General features: G+C 44.1%; 1 protein-coding gene across 3 annotated transcripts in view; it reads left to right on the top strand.

Annotated features, from left to right (window-relative positions):
• The window catches only part of LOC106571013 (E3 ubiquitin-protein ligase RNF19A), a 64,337-nt gene that overhangs the window by 5,158 nt on the left and 37,906 nt on the right, over window positions 1–21,273 (top strand). For all 3 annotated transcript variants that reach the window (XM_045695519.1, XM_045695518.1, XM_014143633.2), the window contains exons 2-5: window positions 8,049–8,356; window positions 11,380–11,882; window positions 16,205–16,410; window positions 19,628–19,775. In XM_045695519.1, coding sequence (XP_045551475.1) covers window positions 8,204–8,356; window positions 11,380–11,882; window positions 16,205–16,410; window positions 19,628–19,775 — 1,010 coding nt within the window. In that variant the 5' untranslated portion in view covers window positions 8,049–8,203. The remainder of the gene's footprint in view (window positions 1–8,048; window positions 8,357–11,379; window positions 11,883–16,204; window positions 16,411–19,627; window positions 19,776–21,273) is intronic.

The following is a 21,273-nucleotide window of genomic DNA, read 5'->3' as shown; positions in this document are numbered from 1 at the left end:
GTATTTTATATCATATCATTTCTTTGTCAGTGGGCAAACGTACAAAATCAGCAGGGGATCAAATACTTTTTTTCCCTCACTGTTAGATATTACTGCATTGTTGGAGCTAGAAACACAAGCATTTCGCTACACCCGCAATAACAACTGCTAAACAAATACAATTTGATTTGATTTAGAGTCCATGGCACGACATGTTGAGGCAAAAGGGGATGTTCTTTTGTGTGTTATTGCTGTAAGACCGAGTTGGCTAGCATGCTCTAATTATGATGGTCACATTAGCTCCTTGCTAATTCATAGTTATTTCCATGCCAACAGATGAATCACGAATTACAACCATCAACATACTGTTGGCCTGCGCACATCTAATGTGCTTCCTTATGTCTATAGTCAGAATGAACTTCAATCAACTGGGACCGCTGGCTGGACACTCTTTATAAAACACAACACTAGAGAGATCACATCTCTTACACAGCCTATATCTCTCTATTCTGCCCTAAAGCCTTGATAAGAAGGCAAAGTTGGCCATCATTTTATTTAATTTAATTTATCATTTTAACAGGCTATACCTTTTAATGAGCCCTTTGTCGTGCCACTTTAAAAAAAAAAAAGGGGGCGAACATAATTTGGACAGTTGCTTGTTATGTAATAACCCATCTGTCATTCTGTCATTAACATTACGTGGGTCATCGTTAAAGCTAGTCCCATAGCCTCCTGACATTACGTGGGTCATCGTTAAAGCTTGTCCCGTAGCCTCCTAACATTACGTGGGTCATCGTTAAAGCTAGTCCCATAGCCTCCTAACATTACGTGGGTCATCGTTGAAGCTAGTCCCATAGCCTCCTAACATTACGTGGGTCATCGTTAAAGCTAGTCCCATAGCCTCCTCACATTACGTGGGTCATCGTTAAAGCTAGTCCCATAGCCTCCTAACATTACGTGGGTCATCGTTAAAGCTAGTCCCGTAGCCTCCTAACATTACGTGGGTCATCGTTGAAGCTAGTCCCGTAGCCTCCTAACATTACGTGGGTCATCGTTGAAGCTAGTCCCGTAGCCTCCTAACATTACGTGGGTCATCGTTGAAGCTAGTCCCATAGCCTCCTCACATTACGTGGGTCATCGTTAAAGCTAGTCCCATAGCCTCCTAACATTACGTGGGTCATCGTTAAAGCTAGTCCCATAGCCTCCTAACATTACGTGGGTCATCGTTAAAGCTAGTCCCATAGCCTCCTAACATTACGTGGGTCATCGTTAAAGCTAGTCCCGTAGCCTCCTAACATTACGTGGGTCATCGTTAAAGCTAGTCCCGTAGCCTCCTAACATTACGTGGGTCATCGTTAAAGCTAGTCCCATAGCCTCCTAACATTACGTGGGTCATCGTTAAAGCTAGTCCCATAGCCTCCTAACATTACGTGGGTCATCGTTAAAGCTAGTCCCATAGCCTAGCACATTTTCTATGATATGAATCGGTTAGTGAGGTTGTAATGGTAAACCATGTACTGTATGTCTAAAAGTAACAATACCTGTGTCCCAAATAGCACCCTATTCCCTATATAGTGCACTACTTTTGACCAGAGTCTCATAGGCCCTGGTCAAAAGTAGTGCACAAAATGTGAAATAGGGTGCTGTTTCAGACAAAGCCTATCTGTTATCTGACAATAATGTCTACTGTATCATATTTCGATCTGCAGTGTGTAACGTGTTTGCTTTATTACGTAACTGCAGTGTAAAGAAGGGTTTCTCTGGCGTGATATCACTGCAGACTTCGTAAAGTCTCACGGTCTCATGCCTATTCTGCTGGAGGTCAAATGTCATGCCCCAGTATCACTCTCACAACTACAGAGGTGTAAACAAAACGTCACACCTCCGTTTTTACTAGGGTAGGAAGAGCACACGGAAGTAAGGTGTCATCGAAAGACAGCAATGTGAGTTTTAAAGCATTATGACAGAGAGAGTTAATGGCACTCCCTTTGGCTGATTAAGATGGCCCCATTACTAATGCTTATTATGGCTTATTATGGCTTATTAAGATGGCCCCATTACTAATGCTTATTATGGCTTATTATGGCTTATTAAGATGGCCCCATTACTAATGCTTATTATGGCTTGTTATGGCTTATTTTCTCTGGTTGGTTTCCAGACTGTAATTGGGTTGTTTTCAGCAACAGCATGGTTTTTAAATAGCTAATTTCTATTTAACCCACTGAGGTGTGTGTGTGTGTGTGTGTGGTGTGTGTGTGTGTGTGTGTGTGTGTGTGTGTGTGTGTGTGTGTGTGTGTGTGTGTGTGTGTGTGTGTGTGTGTGTGTGTGTGTGTGTGTGTGTGTGTGTGTTTGCTCTATAAATAAGCAGTCCCCAGTGTAGTGTATTCCCAGTGCTCCTCGTCAGGAATCAGAAAATGACATTATAACCCGTCTCTCTGAGGGATACCTAAGTATGTGTGTGTTTTGTCAGGAGGAATCAGAACATTGCTGTGAAACACTTCTCTTTGAGGGATAACTAACTAAAGATGTTGATGGGGAAACTGGAACGGAAGCACAGCAACCAGGAAGAGTTGAGTTAATATTGTCTCCCTGGTCAAATGGCACCCTATTCCCTGTTCAAATGGCACCCTATTCCGTATGGGCGCTGGTCAAAAGTAGTGCACTATATAGGGCAGGGGCGTCAAACACATGTTTCCCCAGGGGCCGCATTCGGACTTCAACGAGGTCCAGAGGGCCGCACTGAAAATGTGTTATATTTCCTCGCCATCAAAATGTGTATATTATAAATTGTCCTCTATCCATGGTTTTGGAATTTTTCTGATGCTCCCTGACTGTCTAGCTTTCATTTCAGCGATTATTAATCGAAACTGTATGAATTATAATTTCTACACAGTTTCGATTTGGTTTTAGTCATTTTAAAGTATAAAGTAAAATAAAATAATAATAATACATGTATGTATTTATTGAATTAAACATTTTAAAACACAAACCACCCACGGGCCATATGTTTGACACCCTGACATAGGGAGCAGTGCGGTGATGAGAGGGAGAAAACAATACGGAGAGAGTCTATGGTTGAAATAATGTTTACATGAACACTAACAATAACAATGACATATTGTGGTGGTTAATTTCTGTATTATCAAATGAGGAGAGACAAACTTATCACACAAGTCAGAGTTATAAGTAAACGGAATCCTTTTATTCGTGAGAGCTTTGCAATAGCGGTGGCTTGTCGACGAATCGACCTCAGATGATTCGTTGACAGAGCCCCAACACAAAGGCTACTGAGATATTTTATAGCAAAGATCCACCCCCCTAGTCGACATAACAAACCACAGATATAAGGAACAGTTCACAAAGTGAGACATTATAAATGAGAAAGGAGTATCCCGTAGCCAGATAGCATTCGCTATAAATTATCGTTCAGTTTGGCCCCTAAGACGAGATTGCTATCTTGTTCCTGTTACTCCTAGCACAAAAACACCAACTCGACCAATGGCATAAATCAATTGTCAACTCTAGACACTACCACACACATCCCAAAGGAGGGAGTGACTGGCACACAAACATTGTGGAAACCAGTAATTGGTTCCCCATTAATCACGCCATCCCTTCACATGGTTTAGAATGGGTAAAGACACATTCACATATGAAGACAATGTTCCATCCTGCCCTCTTCCCTTCCTGATATTCTGCATAGCACCAGGGACATGTAAAAGACAAGTCTGACCTCTCCCCTCTCTGGGCCCCAGGTGACTGAGCCCCAGCTGAGGGAAGAAGTGCAACTGCCAACACCTGAGTCCAAAGGGATACATTCTAATAACAAGTATATCACATAAGCATATTATGCAGATAAAACATCTTAATTATCTATGTTACCCAATTAATTCTGATTCATCCACCACACATATTAAACTGATTTTACAGGACGAGTATGAAAACAGTCACATAAACACCTTAGTCTGCTCACGGCATCATAAACATTAAGAGATTTCCCACTGTTTTCTTGTTTTTTCAAGTCCAATGTATTTTATTAAAGGAGTATGCTTGCTTAGAGTTCTGCTAGGAGCAAACCTGAACCTATGTTCGACTTTATGTGCGAGTGGAAGTGAGTTTGGAAAAAACAAAAAGTATACGTCTTAGAAATTGTTGTCACAAACGTTTTATATGTCCGAACTCCGAATAATCAAATAAGCTTCACCAAAATAATATGGTCAATGTGGTAGAGCGTTTTATTTTGATTGGAGATTTTTCTGCATTTTTATCAAATGTCATATTTGAAATCGGGCTACCTGATGGGTCATCTAAACAGGATTATTAGGGAAATCGTTCTTGTTGCATAGGAAAGGGGGGATACCTAGTCAGTTGTACAACTGAATGTATTCAACTGAAATGTGGCTTCTGCATTTAACCCAACACCTCTGAATCAGAGAGGTACGGGGGCTTTGTGCACGGGGGAATTGTCATGCTGAAAAAGGAAAGGCCCTTCCTCAAACTGTTGCCACAAAGTTGGAAGTACAGAATCGTCTAGAATGTCATTGTATGCTGTAGTGTTAAGATTTCCCTTCACTGGAACTAAGGGGCCTGAACCATGAAAAACAGACCCAGACCATTATTCCTCTTCCACCAAACTTTACTGTTGGAACTATGCATTTGGGCAGGTAGTGTTCTCCTGGCATCCGCCAAACCCAGATTCGTCTGTCAGACTGCCAGATGGTGAAGTGTGATTCATCACTCCAGAGAATGTATTTCCACTGTTCCAGAATCCAATGGTGCCGAGCTTTACACCACTCCAGCCGACGCTTGGCATTGCGCATGGTGATCTTAGGCTTGTGTGCGGCTGCTCGGCCATGGAAACCCATTTCATGAAGCTCCCGACGAACAGTTCTTGTGCTGACGTTGCTTCCAGAGTCAGTTTGGACCTCGGTAGTGAGTGTTGCAACCGAGGACAGACGAGCCATTGTTGCTCCTAGACGTTTCCATTTCACAATAACAGCACTTACAGTGGCCCGGAGCAGCTCTACCAGGGCATAAATTGAACTGACTTGTTGGAAAGGTGGCATCCTATGACAGTGCCACGTTGAAAGTCACTGAGCTCTTCAGTACAGGCTATTCTACTGCCAATGTTTGTCTATGGAGATTGCATGGCTGTGTGCTTGATGTTATACACCTGTCTGCAACGGGTGTGGCTGAAATAGCCAAATCCACTAATTTGAAGGGGTGTCCACATATGTTTGTGTGTATACAGTTGAAGTGGGAAGTTTACATACACTTAGGTTGGAGTCATTAAAACTCGTTTTTCAACCACTCCACAAATTTCTTGTTAACGAACTATAGTTTTGGCAAGTCGGTTAGGACATCTACTTTGTACATGACATAAGTAATTGTTCCAACAATTGTTTACGGACAGATTATTTCACTTCTAATTCACTGTATCACAATTCCAGTGGGTCAGAAGTTTACATGCACTAAGTTGACTGTGCCTTTAAACAGCTTGGAAAATTCCAGAAAATTATGTCATGGCTTTAGAAGCTTCTGATTGACTCAAATGATGTCAATTGAGTCAATCAGAGGTGTACCTGTGGATGTATTTCAAGGCCTACCTTCAAAATCAGTGCCTCTTTGCTTGACATCATGGGAAAATCAAAAGAAATCAGCCAAGACCCCAGAAAAAAAATTGTAGACCTCCATAAGTCTGGTTCATCCTTGGGAGCAATTTCCAAATGCCTGAAGGTACCATGTTCATCTGTACAAATAATAGTACGCAAGTATAAACACCATGGGACCACGCAGCCATCATACCGCTCAGGAAGGAGATGTGTTCTGTCTCCAAGAGATGAACGTACTTTGGTGTGAAAAGTGCAAATCAATCCCAGAACAACAGCAAAGGACCTTGTGAAGATGCTGGAGGAAACGGGTACAAAAGTATCTATATCCAAAGTAAAAAGAGTCCTATATCGACATTACCTGAAAGGCCGCTCAGCAAGGAAGAAGCCACTGCTCCAAAACCGGCATAAAAAATGCCAGACTACAGTTTGCAACTGCACATGGGGACAAAGATCGTACTTTTGGAGAAATGTCCTCTGGTCTGATGAAACAAAATATGTGGATGTGGATATATTGAAGCAACATCTCAAGACATCAGTCATGGAAATTAAAGCTTGGTCACAAATGGGTCTTCAAAATGGACAATGACCCCAAGCATACTTCCAAAGTTGTGACAAAATGGATTAAGGACAACAAAGTCAAGGTATTGGAGTGGCCATCACAAAGCCCTGACCACAATCCTATAGAAAATGTGTGGGCAGAACTGAAAAAGCGTGTGCGAGCAAGGAGGCCTAGAAACCTGACTCAGTTACACCAGCTCTGTCAGGAGGAATGGGCAAAAATTCACCCAACTTATTGTGGGAGCTTGTGGAAGGCTACCCGAAAAGTTTGAGCCAAGTTAAACAATTTAAAGGCAATGCTACCAAATACTAATTGAGTGTATGTAAACTTCTGACCCATTGGGAATGTGATGAAAGAAATAACACCTGAGATAGATAATTCTCTCTACTATTATTCTGACATTTCACATTCTTAAAATAAAGTGGTGATCCTAACTGACCTAAGACAGGGAATTTTTACTAGGATTAAATGTCAGGAATTGTGAAAAACAGAGTTTAAATGTGTTCGTCTAAGGTGTATGTAAACTTCAAACTTCAGCTGTATATAGTGTACTATCAGATTCCAAATGGGTGCATTAGTAACCAAAAAAGTGTTAAACAAATTAAAATATATTTCAGATTCTTCAAAGTACCAACCCTTTGCCTTTGCACACTCTTGGCATTCTCTCAACCACCTCAATTTCGATTCTCATAGGAAAGGGTCTGAATTCTTATCTAAATAAAGTATCTCAGTTATTGTTTTATTTTTTTAATTTGGGAAAAATTATGAACAACCTGTTTTCGCTTTGTCATTATGGGGTATTTTGTGTAGATTGAGGAAATTGGTTTATTTCATCCATTTTAGAATATGGCTGTAACGTAAGAAAATATGGAAAAAGTCAAGGGGTCTGAATACTTTCCGAATGCTCTCTATGTGCTATTGCTCGACTAAAAACAATCTTGGTCGACCAACAGCCTATCGACAATTCGACTAATTGAGGTCAACCCTAATGTTAAACCATCATTTTCATCCGTGTTTTTTTGTTGGCGTATCTCCAGCCTTTGTGTATTTCTGTTGGAAGGGGATGAACACACTGAAAGCGTTGAAAGCCACTAGTGGTTTTCTCCCTTCCAAAATATCTCTTCCTCCTTCTCGCTCTCTCTCATCCTCTCTCTGTCAGTTATCCTCTGCTCATCCATCCATCTGTCTTTTCTGCCGTGTCATCGTAAGACAACACCTTAGAGTGGTCATTACATCACCGTCAACATGTATTGTCTTTGTGTTTTGTCTTAGGGCGCATCCCAAATGGCACCCTATTTCCCAACAACGTGCACTACCCTATGGGTCCTGGTGAAAAGAAGTGCACATTAAAGGGAATAGGGTATAATTTGCCTTAGGTAGCCCTTCCCCCAACATTCCACCTCTCAGCCCTAACGAACTGTCACCAGCCGTCAATCATTTCTCAGCCTTTGCTGTGAGTGCGCTGCCTTTTCCCCACAGATGGTTGTTCCAACACAGTGGTATTAAATACATCCTGTGTCCTGTGAAGCGTGAACATGGCCTTGCATTCTTTCCTCTGTGTCTGCGTCCCAAAATGGCACCCTATTCCCTAAATAGTCCACTTACTTTTGATTAGAGCCCTGGTCAAAAGTAGTGCACTATATAGGGGAAAAAGGGTGCCTGTGAGTGAGTGTTAGTTTGTAATATTGTAATCTATTTTCTTTCCGCACGGAGAGAGGTGCCACTCCCTCCCTGAGAGAGCGATGAAGGTCAGTCTGTCCCAGACTGACTGAGAAGGAGGGAGCAGCACAGGAAGAGGAAGAGATCAAGGATTACCTCCTCACATTATCCGGATGTTTCTCTCTCTCTCTCTTTGTCTCTCTCTCTCTCTCTTCCTCCATCGTCAACGTCGTTCACAGCTGCGGCTCTACGGCTCCTAGACTCTGAGCCGTGAAGGGGCTCTACACAGACGACCCACACACACGACCCACACACTGTTTTGTGTCTCTACTGCTGATGCTGGGTATCCTGCCTGGCTGCCTGCGCGCTCCATCCCCAGCTCCAGGCCCGGACCATGAAGAGGCCCAAACAGCAGACTCAGCCCCTTAGCTTCCTCTCCTTCTTCAGCCGGAAGCCTAAATCAGACCCCAGGCTTGAGAGGCCTGCTGGGGCCCTCAACAAGGAGGAGGTTTCCATCACACTCACGCCCAGCGAACATGCAGAGCAGGTGAGGAAGACAGTCCCCCATGTAGTGTCTCTGGTCAACATTAGAATTAAGGTGTAATTCTACTGTAGTAGTACACTAGGGAATAGGTTACCACCTTCCACCTCTACCCTGGGCGGCAGGGTAGCCTAGTGGTTAGAGCATTGGACTAGTAACTGAAAGGTTGCAAGATCGAATCCCTGAGCTGACAAGGTACAAATCTGTCGTTCTGCCTCTGAACAAGGCAGTTAACCCACTGTTCCTAGGCTGTCATTGAAAATAAGAATTTGTTCTTAACTGACTTGCCTAGTTAAATAAAGGTAAGATAAAATTTTAGGCCTCTTGTAGATGTCAAGGCATCATTGATATCTGCACAGCTAAAATTAGGGTCATGGTGTCGGAGTGGTAACCCATGGATACACTGAGGGTGGGTCCCAGATGACACCTTCTTCCCTATGTAGTGCACTACTTTTGACCGGAGCCCATAGTTAATAGGGGGCCACCTTGTTCCCTATTTGACCGGAGCCCATAGTTAATAGGGGGCCACCTTGTTCCCTATTTGACCGGAGCCCATAGTTAATAGGGGGCCACCTTGTTCCCTATTTGACCGGAGCCCATAGTTAATAGGGGGCCACCTTGTTCCCTATTTGACCGGAGCCCATAGTTAATAGGGGTCCACCTTGTTCCCTATTTGACCGGAGCCCATAGTTAATAGGGGGCCACCTTGTTCCCTATTTGACCGGAGCCCATAGTTAATAGGGGTCCACCTTGTTCCCTATTTGACCGGAGCCCATAGTTAATAGGGGTCCACCTTGTTCCCTATTTGACCGGAGCCCATAGTTAATAGGGGTCCACCTTGTTCCCTATTTGACCGGAGCCCATAGTTAATAGGGGGCCACCTTGTTCCCTATTTGACCGGAGCCCATAGTTAATAGGGGGCCACCTTGTTCCCTATTTGACCGGAGCCCATAGTTAATAGGGGGCCACCTTGTTCCCTATTTGACCGGAGCCCATAGTTAATAGGGGGCCACCTTGTTCCCTATTTGACCAGAGCCCATAGTTAATAGGGGGCCACCTTGTTCCCTATTTGACCGGAGCCCATAGTTAATAGGGGGCCACCTTGTTCCCTATTTGACCGGAGCCCATAGTTAATAGGGGGCCACCTTGTTCCCTATTTGACCGGAGCCCATAGTTAATAGGCGGCCACCTTGTTCCCTATGTAGTACCCTACTTTTGACCAGAGTGCCCTATAAGGAGCAGGGGCCCATTTCAGACAGCCTGTATGATGATAGTACCGTGTGAGAATTTGACTCTTGATTTACTAATGAATTGTTGTTTTTAGCAGCCTGGTATGTACAGTATCTAGACCAGTCCCTTCCTCACCCGCTGGGACCCTGCAGAGGGTTTGTTGACTGTTATTTAAAGTGTCTCCTCCTGCATTCTGTTACCAAGAAACAGAGTAGCTTACGTCAACGCTCTACTCTACCCCTCATATATACACAGACACTCTACCCCTCATATACACACACTCTCTACCCCTCATATATACACACACACACACACACACACACACACACACACACACACACACACACACACACACACACACACACACACACACACACACACACACACACTCTACCCCTCATATACACACAGACACACTCTCTACCCCTCATATACACACAGACACACACTCTACCCCCCATATACACACACTCTCTACCCCTCATATACACACAGACACACACTCTCCATCTCTACCTCTCTCTCTTTAACAACAGTCCCTTTCTCTCTACCTCTCTACCTCTTTAACAACAGTCCCTTTCTCTCTACCTCTCTACCTCTTTGACAGCAGTCCCTTTCTCTCTACCTCTCTACCTCTTTGACAACAGTCCCTCTCTCTCTCTCTCTCTCTCTACCTCTTTAACAACAGTCCCTTTCTCTCTCTCTCTCTCTCTCTACCTTTTTGACAACAGTCCCTTTCTCTCTACCTCTGCCTTTTTGACAACAGTCCCTTTCTCTCTACCTCTACCTCTTTGACAACAGTCCCTTTCTCTCTACCTCTCTACCTCTTTGACAACAGTCCCTTTCTCTCTCTCTCTCTCTCTACCTCTTTGACAACAGTCCCTTTCTCTCTACCTCTCTACCTCTTTGACAACAGTCCCTTTCTCTCTACCTCTACCTCTTTAACAACAGTCCCTTTCTCTCTCTCTCTCTCTCTCTACCTCTTTGACAACAGTCCCTTTCTCTCTACCTCTCTACCTCTTTAACAACAGTCCCTTTCTCTCTACCTCTACCTCTTTAACAACAGTCCCTTTTCTCTCTCTCTCTCTCTCTCTCTCTCTCTCTCTACCTCTTTGACAACAGTCCCTTTCTCTCTACCTCTCTACCTCTTTGACTACAGTCCCTTTCTCTCTACCTCTCTACCTCTTTAACAACAGTCCCTTTCTCTCTCTCTCTCTCTCTCTCTCTACCTCTTTGACAACAGTCCCTTTCTCTCTACCTCTACCTCTTTGACAACAGTCCCTTTCTCTCTCTCTCTCTACCTCTACCTTTTTGACAACAGTCCCTTTCTCTCTACCTCTACCTTTTTGACAACAGTCCCTCTCTCTCTCTCTCTCTCTACCTCTTTGACAACAGTCCCTTTCTCTCTACCTCTACCTCTTTAACAACAGTCCCTTTCTCTCTCTCTCTCTCTCTACCTCTTTGACAACAGTCCCTTTCTCTCTACCTCTACCTCTTTGACAACAGTCCCTTTCTCTCTACCTCTCTACCTCTTTAACAACAGTCCCTTTCTCTCTCTCTCTCTCTCTCTACCTCTTTGACAACAGTCCCTTTCTCTCTACCTCTCTCTCTTTGACAGCAGTCCCTTTCTCTGCTTTCTCCTATAACTTCAGATCTGGGTGATTCTACAAATAAAATGACTACATCCACTGGAGAAATGGAGCACACTGTCACAACTCATGAGCTACATTCAACTTGATGATAGTTAAACGTATGATACATGTTTACTAATGCTGCCCTTCCTGTCTCCCATCCCACAGGACCAGAACATCACAACCCAAGAGGGCGGAGACTCGGGGGTCGGAGGAACGGAAGGAGGCGGCATCGGGGCGGCATCATCGGGGACAACAGGCGACGAAGGTGGAGCCACAACGGCAGCAGAATGCTGCAGCGAGGGCGGAGCCAACTGCGGTTCCACAGGGGTCCTATCCCTCTCCTCCTCCAGCCAGGACCAGCCATTGGATGATCACCACTTGGAGGAGTGTCCTCTGTGTCTCCTCAGCCAACCACGATGCCAGTTCCCCCGTCTCTCTTCCTGTTCTCACCGAGCCTGCTATGACTGCCTGGCACAGTACCTGAGGATGGAGATCTCAGAGAGCCGTGTGGGCGTGGCTTGTCCTCAGTGCCCCGAGGCTCTGGCGCCACCTGACGTAAGGGCCATCCTGGATGACCGGGCGCTGCTGGAGAGATTGGAGGAGTACCAGCTGAGGAGGTTCCTGGCTGCCGACCCAGACACACGCTGGTGTCCTACACCCGACTGCAGGTAGAGACACCGAGTCATTCAATTCGTTCTACTGATTCAGAATCATTTGATTAGATTCAGAAGCACCATATCCAAAGAGGGGGAGTCCTCTCCATACATTCAGAGTCAGTTGCATAACAGCACATCAAACAATAGAACCAGCTGACCAGGTTTTTTTGGCTGCCGACCCAAACACCAGGTGATCTCATCTGACTGCAGGTGAACGGTGGAGAGAGCCACGGAGCATCCCATGCTATGGATTCATTCTGACAATCCCATGCTATAGATTCATTCTGACAATCCCATGCTATAGATTCATTCTGACAATCCCTGCTATGGATTCATTCTGACAATCTCATGCTATAGATTCATTCTGACAATCCCATGCTATAGATTCATTCTGACAATCCCATGCTATAGATTCATTCTGACAATCCCATGCTATTGATTCATTCTGACAATCCCATGCTATAGATTCATTCTGACAATCTCATGCTATAGATTCATTCTGACAATCCCATGCTATGGATTCATTCTGACAATCCCATGCTATGGATTCATTCTGACAATCCCATGCTATGGATTCATTCTGACAATCCCATGCTATGGATTCATTCTGACAATCCCATGCTATGGATTCATTCTGACAATCCCATGCTATGGATTCATTCTGACAATCCCATGCTATGGATTCATTCTGACAATCCCATGCTATGGATTCATTCTGACAATCCCATGCTATGGATTCATTCTGACAATCCCATGCTATGGATTCATTCTGACAATCCCATGCTATGGATTCATTCTGACAATTCCATGCTATGGATTCATTCTGACAATCCCATGCTATGGATTCATTCTGACAATCCCATGCTATGGATTCATTCTGACAATCCCATGCTATGGATTCATTCTGGCAATCCCATGCTATGGATTCATTCTGGCAATCCCATGCTATGGATTCATTCTGGCAATCCCATGCTATGGATTCATTCTGGCAATCCCATGCTATGGATTCATTCTGGCAATCCCATGCTATGGATTCATTCTGGCAATCCCATGCTATGGATTCATTCTGGCAATCCCATGCTATGGATTCATTCTGACAATCCCATGCAATAGATTCATTCTGACAATCCCATGCAATACATTCATTCTGACAATCCCATGCAATACATTCATTCTGACAATCCCATGCAATACATTCATTCTGACAATCCCATGCTATGGATTCATTCTGACAATCCCATGCTATGGATTCATTCTGACAATCCCATGCTATGGATTCATTCTGACAATCCCATGCTATGGATTCATTCTGACAATCCCATGCTATAGATTCATTCTGACAATCCCATGCTATAGATTCATTCTGACAATCCCATGCTATAGATTCATTCTGACTGCAGGTGAACGGTGGAGAGAGCCACGGAGCATCCCATGCTATGGATTTATTCTGACTGCAGGTCAGGTTAGATTCAGATTCTGAAGCATTTCAGTAGATTCTGAAGCGAGTCACTGGCAACTCCATTTCATAGGGAGTCATTTCATAACAGGTTGTAACCAGAGAACAATGGCGGTCTCTATCTGTAAGGCTGTTGTTGAGGACACTACCGTGACAGAGTACGTACATCCTCTATCTGTAAGGCTGTTGTTGAGGACACTACCGTGACAGAGCACGTACATCCTCTATCTGTAAGGCTGTTGTTGAGGACACTACCGTGACAGAGCACGTACATCCTCTATCTGTTGGCTGTTGTTGAGGACACTAGTGTGACAGAGCACGTACATCCTCTATCTGTAAGGCTGTTGTTGAGGACACTACCGTGACAGAGTACGTACATCCTCTATCTGTAAGGCTGTTGTTGAGGACACTACCGTGACAGAGCACGTACATCCTCTATCTGTTGGCTGTTGTTGAGGACACTAGTGTGACAGAGTACGAACATCCTCTATCTGTAAGGCTGTTGTTGAGGACACTACCGTGACAGAGTACGAACATCCTCTATCTGTTGGCTGTTGTTGAGGACACTAGTGTGACAGAGCACTCTTTCATACTTTTTCTTGTGTGCCTTGTCATTTTTTCCCCCCGTTAATGTTACGACCGCGGAAATGTTTGAAATGACCTGTCAAACACACCTGGCTGAAATGGGCTCAGTGGAATACATCGTCTTTCTGTTGTATCTATAAGAACTCTACAGTTTTGTCGGGGATTAAATACATCTCGACACTTAATTACATCACAAGAAAGAGAAGAAATCCAACTTTATTTTGATGGGTGTTCATTTGTTGTGGAATTTAAACAAAGTAATCCTCTCCCCTGTAACTGTTCCCCAGGTCGTTAATTTACCTGGTCAAATAAAATAAGAATACAGTCTAAATGTTTCCAAATGAGATGATCACAGCTTGATGAGGTGGAATTATTCCTGCCTGTTTCAACCAGATTAGATGCGCTGAAATGAAAGCAACTTCCAAAAATAAACACTCAGATTATAGTGATATTATGTCTAATCTGGCAAACAATGTAAAGTATGTTTAGATAGGTTGTAATCTAGAGTCAAGAGTGTTGATTTTTTAATCTGAGGGTATCCTGCTAGTGACACACTTTGTTTAATTATGCAACAGAACGTGACCACAACAGTAATTAACGAGGCAGTTCTAGACAGTGTAGGTGAGTGCAGGTAGGACCTAGAGACGGATCAAATTGTCGGTGGTTGTGGCCCTGTTCCACCCCTTTTTATGTTGATTTATTCAGCCAGTGTATTTATGCAAATTAGGCCCATGTAAATGTTCTTTTAACACAACCTATTTAAAATATATATCTTATACCATTACAAAATGTATATGAGTGAATTCTGTCACGTCTTCTTGCTCCAACGCGCTGGCGCTCGACGTCGCCGGTCTACTAACCACCGGTCCTGGCAACCCATTATTACCCACACCTGGCAACCCATTATTATTCACACCTGGCAACCCATTATTACCTACACCTGGCAACCCATCATTATCTACACCTGGCAACCCATCATTACCCACACCTGGCAACCCATCATTACCCACACCTGGCAACCCATCATTACCCGCACCTGGCAACCCATCACTACCCACACCTGGCAACCCATCACTACCTACACTTGGCAACCCATCATTACCCACACCTGGCAACCCATCATTACGTATACCTGGCAACCCATCATTACGTACATCTGGCAACCCATCATTACGTACATCTGGCAACCCTTCATTACACACACCTGGCAACCCATTATTACCCACACCTGGCAACCCATCATTACCCACACCTGGCAACCCATCATTACCCACACCTGGCAACCCATCATTACCCACACCTGGCAACCCATCATTACCATACCTGGCAACTTTCATTACCTACACCTGGCAACTTTCATTACCCCCCACCTGGCAACTTTCATTACCCCTCCACCTGGCAACTTTCATTACCCCCTACCTGGCAACTTTCATTATCCCCCACCTGGCAACCCATCATTACCCACACCTGGCAACCCATCATTACCCACACCTGGCAACCCATCATCATCATTACGCACACCTGGCAACTTTCATTACGCACACCTGGACTTCATCACTAGGCACACCTGGACTTCATCACTTCCCTGATTACTTCCCCCTTTATTTATCCCTCTATTGTCATCAGTCCTTAGGTGTTATTGGTTTCTTCTCACGTTCAGTACGCTTCCCATGTTTGTTCTTTTGTATCTGTTCAGTATTAAACCTTCTGAACTTGCTCTCTGACTCAGTATACGTAACAGATTCTTAGAAAAAAACGATGGAAAGCTGACAATAAATTGAATACCTGAATTCCCACCAAAATCCCTGAATTCCATTTAATTTTGTCCATTCCAGTAAAATATTGTATGTTCTTTAAGTCAGTCCATATCTGATGGATTATACACATTGTAAAGTTTGGAGTATCTTCATTCTTCATTCATTGTCCAACTGGTGCATTTATTAGAATTTTGTTTTAAAACCTTTTAAACTATTTTGATGACCTTCTGGTGATTCCTGGTGACCTTCTGGTGATTCCTAGCCGTCGCGACCTCCATGTCTCCAACATACACACATTCCACAAGGTCTTAGTGACTGAAGCTTAGTAGAAGTGCCTCGAAAGGAGATTAGCAATTTGTTAAACACATGTTTTATTTGACTGTATGTGTGGTTCAGTGTGATCTATATTTTTGTTGTGATCTTTCTGTCTCTCTCTCACTGGAGTGATCTGTCTCTGTCTTACTGTAGTGATGTCTCTGATGTGGTGATAGCTTACTGTCTATCAATCTATTCTCATCTTCTCTCTGTCTCCCCAGGTTTGCGGTGATAGCGTACGGCTGTGCGGAGTGTCCTAAATTAAGCTGTGGGCGTGAGGGCTGTGACACAGAGTTCTGCTACCACTGTCGCCAGCTGTGGCACCCCGATCAGACGTGTGACCAGGCCCGACGCCAGTGGGCACACCACACCTGGAGGGGCAATGATGCCTCCACACTATATGTGTTGAATGAGGAGCCTGGAGGAGGTAGCCTAGACCAGGAGGAGGTGGCCTAGACCAGGAGGAGGTGGCCTAGACCAGGAGGAGGTGGCCTAGACCAGGAGGAGGTGGCCTAGACCAGGAGGTGGTAGCCTAGACCAGGAGGAGGTAGCCTAGACCATTTGGAGGCTGGATGAGGTAGCCTAGACCAGGAGGAGCCTGGAGGAGGTAGCCTAGACCAGGAGGAGACTGGAGGAGGTAGCCTAGACCAGGAGGAGACTGGAGGAGGTAGCCTAGACCAGGAGGAGCCTGGAGGAGGTAGCCTAGACCAGGAGGAGCCTGGAGGAGGTAGCCTAGACCAGGAGGAGCCTGGAGGAGGTAGCCTAGACCAGGAGGAGCCTGGAGGAGGTAGCCTAGACCAGGAGGAGACTGGAGGAGGTAGCCTAGACCAGGAGGAGCCTGGAGGAGGTAGCCTAGACCAGGAGGAGCCTGGAGGAGGTAGCCTAGACCAGGAGGAGCCTGGAGGAGGTAGCCTAGACCAGGGGGAGAGCCTGGAGGAGGTAGCCTAGACCAGGAGGAGCCAGGAGGAGGTAGCCTAGACCAGGAGGAGGTGGCCTAGACCAGGAGGAGCCTGGAGGAGGTAGCCTAGACCAGGAGGAGCCTGGAGGAGGTAGCCTAAGCCACACAGGGACACAGCATAGCCATGACATTCACATAGTACAGAGGACGTGGGGAGACACCTACTCATTCAAAGGTTTTTCTTTATTTTTACTATTTTCTACATTGTAGAGTAATAGTGAAGACATCAAAACTATGAAATAACACATATAGAATCATGTACTAATCCAAAAAGTGTTTAACAAATGGAAATATATTTTAGATTCTTCAAAGTAGACACCCTTTGCCTTGATGACAGCTTTGCACAGTCTTGGCATTCTCTCAACCAGCTTCATCTGGAAGGCTTTTCCAATAGTCTTGAAGGATTTCCCACATATGCTGAGCACTTGGCTGCTTTTCCTGAGAGCCAGTTTCATCACAGCTTTTGATGGTTTTTGCGATAGCACTTCAAAAAACGTTTAAAGTTCTTGACATTTTCTGGACTGACAGACCTTCATGTCTTAAAGTAATGATGGACTGTTGTTTCTCTTTGATTATTTGAGCTGTTCTTGCCATAATATGGACTTGGTCTTTTACCAAACTGTCACGTCCTGACCAGTAAAAGAGGTTGTTTGTTATTGTAGTTTGGTCAGGGCATGGCAGGGGGTGTTTGGTTAGAGTGTTTCGGGGTTTGTTGGGCTATGTTCTTTGTTAGTCTATTTCTATGTTAGTTCTAGTATGTCTATTTCTATTTGGTGTTTATTGGGTTGACCTTCAATTGGAAGCAGCTGCTCCTCGTTGCTTCTAATTGAAGGTCCTATTTAAGAGGGGTGTTTTTTCTTTGGGATTTGTGGGTAGTTATTTCCTGTTTTGTGTTCGTGCACCTGACGGGACTGTTTAGTGTCGTTTGTTGTTTTTGTATACGTGTTTCTTTTGTTTTACTTCTTTAATAAAATAAGAAGATGAGTTTACACGTTCCCACTGCGTCTTGATCCAATCGCTACGACACCCGTGACACAAACAGGGCTCTCTTCTGTATACCATCCCTACCTTGTCACCACACAACTGATTGGCTCAAATGCATTAAGAAGGAAAGAAATTCCACAAATTAACTTTTAACAAGGCACACCTGTTAATTGAAATGCATTCCAGGTGACTACCTCATGAAGCTTGTTGAGAGAATGCCAAGAGTATGCAAAGCTGTCATCAAGGAAAAGGGTGGCTGCTTTGAAGAATCTCAAATATAATTTATATTTTGATTTGTTTAACACTTTTTTTGGTTACTACATGATTCCATATGTGTTATTTCATAGTTTTGATGTCTTCACTATTATTCTACAATGCAGAAAATAGTAAAAATAAAGAAAAACCCTGGAATGAGTAGGTGTGTCCAAACATTTGACTGGTACTGTATTTGTGTATTTAGTCAGAGTATATACAGTACACATACTAGTCATGATAGACATACATGCACTACATGTAACCAGTGTGAAATGGCTAGCGAGTTAGCGGTGCACGCTAGTAGCGTTTCAATCGGTGACGTAATTCGCTCTGAGACCTTGAAGTAGTTGTTTCCCTTGTGGCTTTTTTTTGTGGAGTGATAAGTAACGATTCTTCGTGGAAGGCCGTTGTTGATGTGTTCAGAAGGTCCCTGGTTAGGGCAAGGAGAGAGAAGAAAGCAACACTGTTCCACATGTACAGAGGAGGTAGCAGCCTACCACACATGGGAACAGTCTTAGTGTACTTCATACACATAATAGTCATATGAAATAGATTGTACGGAGGAGGTAGGGAGACAGACAGTAATCCTGTATGTAGCTAGTCAAACTCTTGTCACATGCTTCATGTTGTTGTTGTTCTTTTATTTAAATTTTATGTAACCTTTTATTTAACTAGGGAAGTCAGTTGAGGGGAAATTCTTATTTACAGTGACGGCCTACCAGAAGGCAAAAGGCATCCTGCAGGGACGGGGGCTGGGATTAAAATAACAAAATATAGGACAAAACTCACATCACGACAAGAGACAACACTACATAAAGAGAGACCTAAGACAACAACACAGCAAGGCAGCAACACAACAGGACAACAACAGGGCAGCAGCACAACATGGTAGCAGCTTAAAACAGGGTACAAACATTATTGGGCACAGACAACAGCACAAAGGTCAAGAAGGTAGAGACAACATCACGTGAAGCAGCCACAACTGTTAGTAAGAGTGTCCATGATTGAGTCTTTGAATGAAGAGATTGAGATAAAACTGTCCAGTTTGAGTGTTTGTTGCAGCTCGTTCCAGTCGCTAGCTGCAGTGAACTGAAAAGACAAGCGACCCAGGGATGTGTGTGCTTTGGGGACCGTTAACAGAATGTGACTGGCAGAACGGGTGTTGTATGTGGAGGATGATGGCTGCAGTAGATATCTCAGATAGGAGGCAGTGAGGCCTAAGAGGGTTTTATAAATAAGCATCAACCAGTGGGTCTTGCGACGGGTATACAGAGATGACCAGTTTACAGAGGAGTATAGAGTGCAGTGATGTGTCCTATAAGGAGCATTGGCGGTAAATCTGATGGCAAAACCTTCTTGTTGTTGTTGTTCTTGATCTTGTTGTTGTTGTTGTTGCTCTTCTTCTTGCCTCTGTGTGTCACACTAGCACCTGCGTGTCTCCTTCCAGAGTCAGAGGAGATTAAGGCGTGTCCTCGTTGTGGGGCCTACATCATGAAGACCAACGATGGCAGCTGTAACCGGATGAACTGTACCGTGTGTGCTTGTCAGTTCTGCTGGCTGTGTATGCAGGAGATCACCGACGTGCACTACCTCAGGTAGCTATAGCCACTGTTACTAACGGTTACCACTACCTCAGGTAAGTAACAGTGGCTATAGCTAACGGTTACCACGACCTCAGGTTAGTAACAGTGGTTATAGCTAACAGTTACCACTACCTCAGGTTAGTAACAGTGGCTATAGCTAACGGTTACCACTACCTCAGGTTAGTAACAGTGGCTATAGCTAACGGTTACCACTACCTCAGGTTAGTAACAGTGGCTATAGCTAACGGTTACCACTACCTCAGGTTAGTAACAGTGGCTATAGCTAACGGTTACCACTACCTCAGGTTAGTAACAGTGGCTATAGCTAAGGGTTACCATTACCTCAGGTTAGTAACATTGGTTATAGCTTACGGTTACCACTACCTCAGGTTAGTAACAGTGGCTATAGCTAACGGTTACCACTACCTCATGTTAGTAACAGTGGCTATAGCTAACGGTTACCACTACCTCAGGTTAGTAACAGTGGCTATAGCTTACGGTTACCACTACCTCAGGTTAGTAACAGTGGCTATAGCTAACGGTTACCACTACCTCAGGTTAGTAACAGTGGCTATAGCTAAGGGTTACCATTACCTCAGGTTAGTAACATTGGTTATAGCTTACGGTTACCACTACCTCAGGTTAGTAACAGTGGCTATAGCTAACGGTTACCACTACCTCATGTTAGTAACAGTGGCGATAGCTAACGGTTACCACTACCTCAGGTTAGTAACAGTGGCTATAGCTTACGGTTACCACTACCTCAGGTTAGTAACAGTGGCTATAGCTAACGGTTACCACTACCTCAGGTTAGTAACAGTGGCTATAGCTAACGGTTACCACTACCTCAGGTAGTAACAGTGGCTATAGCTAACGGTTACCACTACCTCAGGTTAGTAACAGTGGCTATAGCTAACGGTTACCACTACCTCAGGTTAGTAACAGTGGCTATAGCTAACGGTTACCATTACCTCAGGTTAGTAACAGTGGCTATAGCTAACGGTTACCACTACCTCAGTTACATAATAGCCACTGTTACTAATAGTTACCACTACCTCAGGTAACTTTAGACACTGTTACTAACATTTACCACTACCTCAGGTACCTATAGACACTGTTACTAATAGTTACCACTACCTCAGTTACAATACCAGTCAAAAGTTTGGACATACCTACTCATTCAAGGGTTTTTCTTTTTTTTTTTTTACTATTTTCTACATTGTAGGATAATAGTGAAGACATCAAAACTATTAAATAACACATCTGGAATCAGGTAGTAACCAAAAAAGTGTTCAACAAATCAAAATATATTTTAGATTCTTCAAAATATAAGTAGCCACCACGTTGATGAACACTTTACTCTTGGCACTCTTGGCATTCTCTCAACCAGCTTCACCTGGAATGTTTTTCCAACAGTCTTGAAGTAGTTCCCACATATTCTGAGCACTTGTTGGCTGCTTTGCCTTCACTCTGCGGTCCAACTCATCCCAAACCATCTCATTTGGGTTGA

This window comes from Salmo salar, chromosome ssa15 (genome assembly GCF_905237065.1).
Source record: "Salmo salar chromosome ssa15, Ssal_v3.1, whole genome shotgun sequence".
NCBI classification, from domain to species: Eukaryota; Metazoa; Chordata; class Actinopteri; order Salmoniformes; family Salmonidae; genus Salmo; species Salmo salar.
The sequence above is the reverse complement of the archived record's forward strand: the minus strand, read 5'-3'. Positions and strand labels throughout refer to the sequence as shown.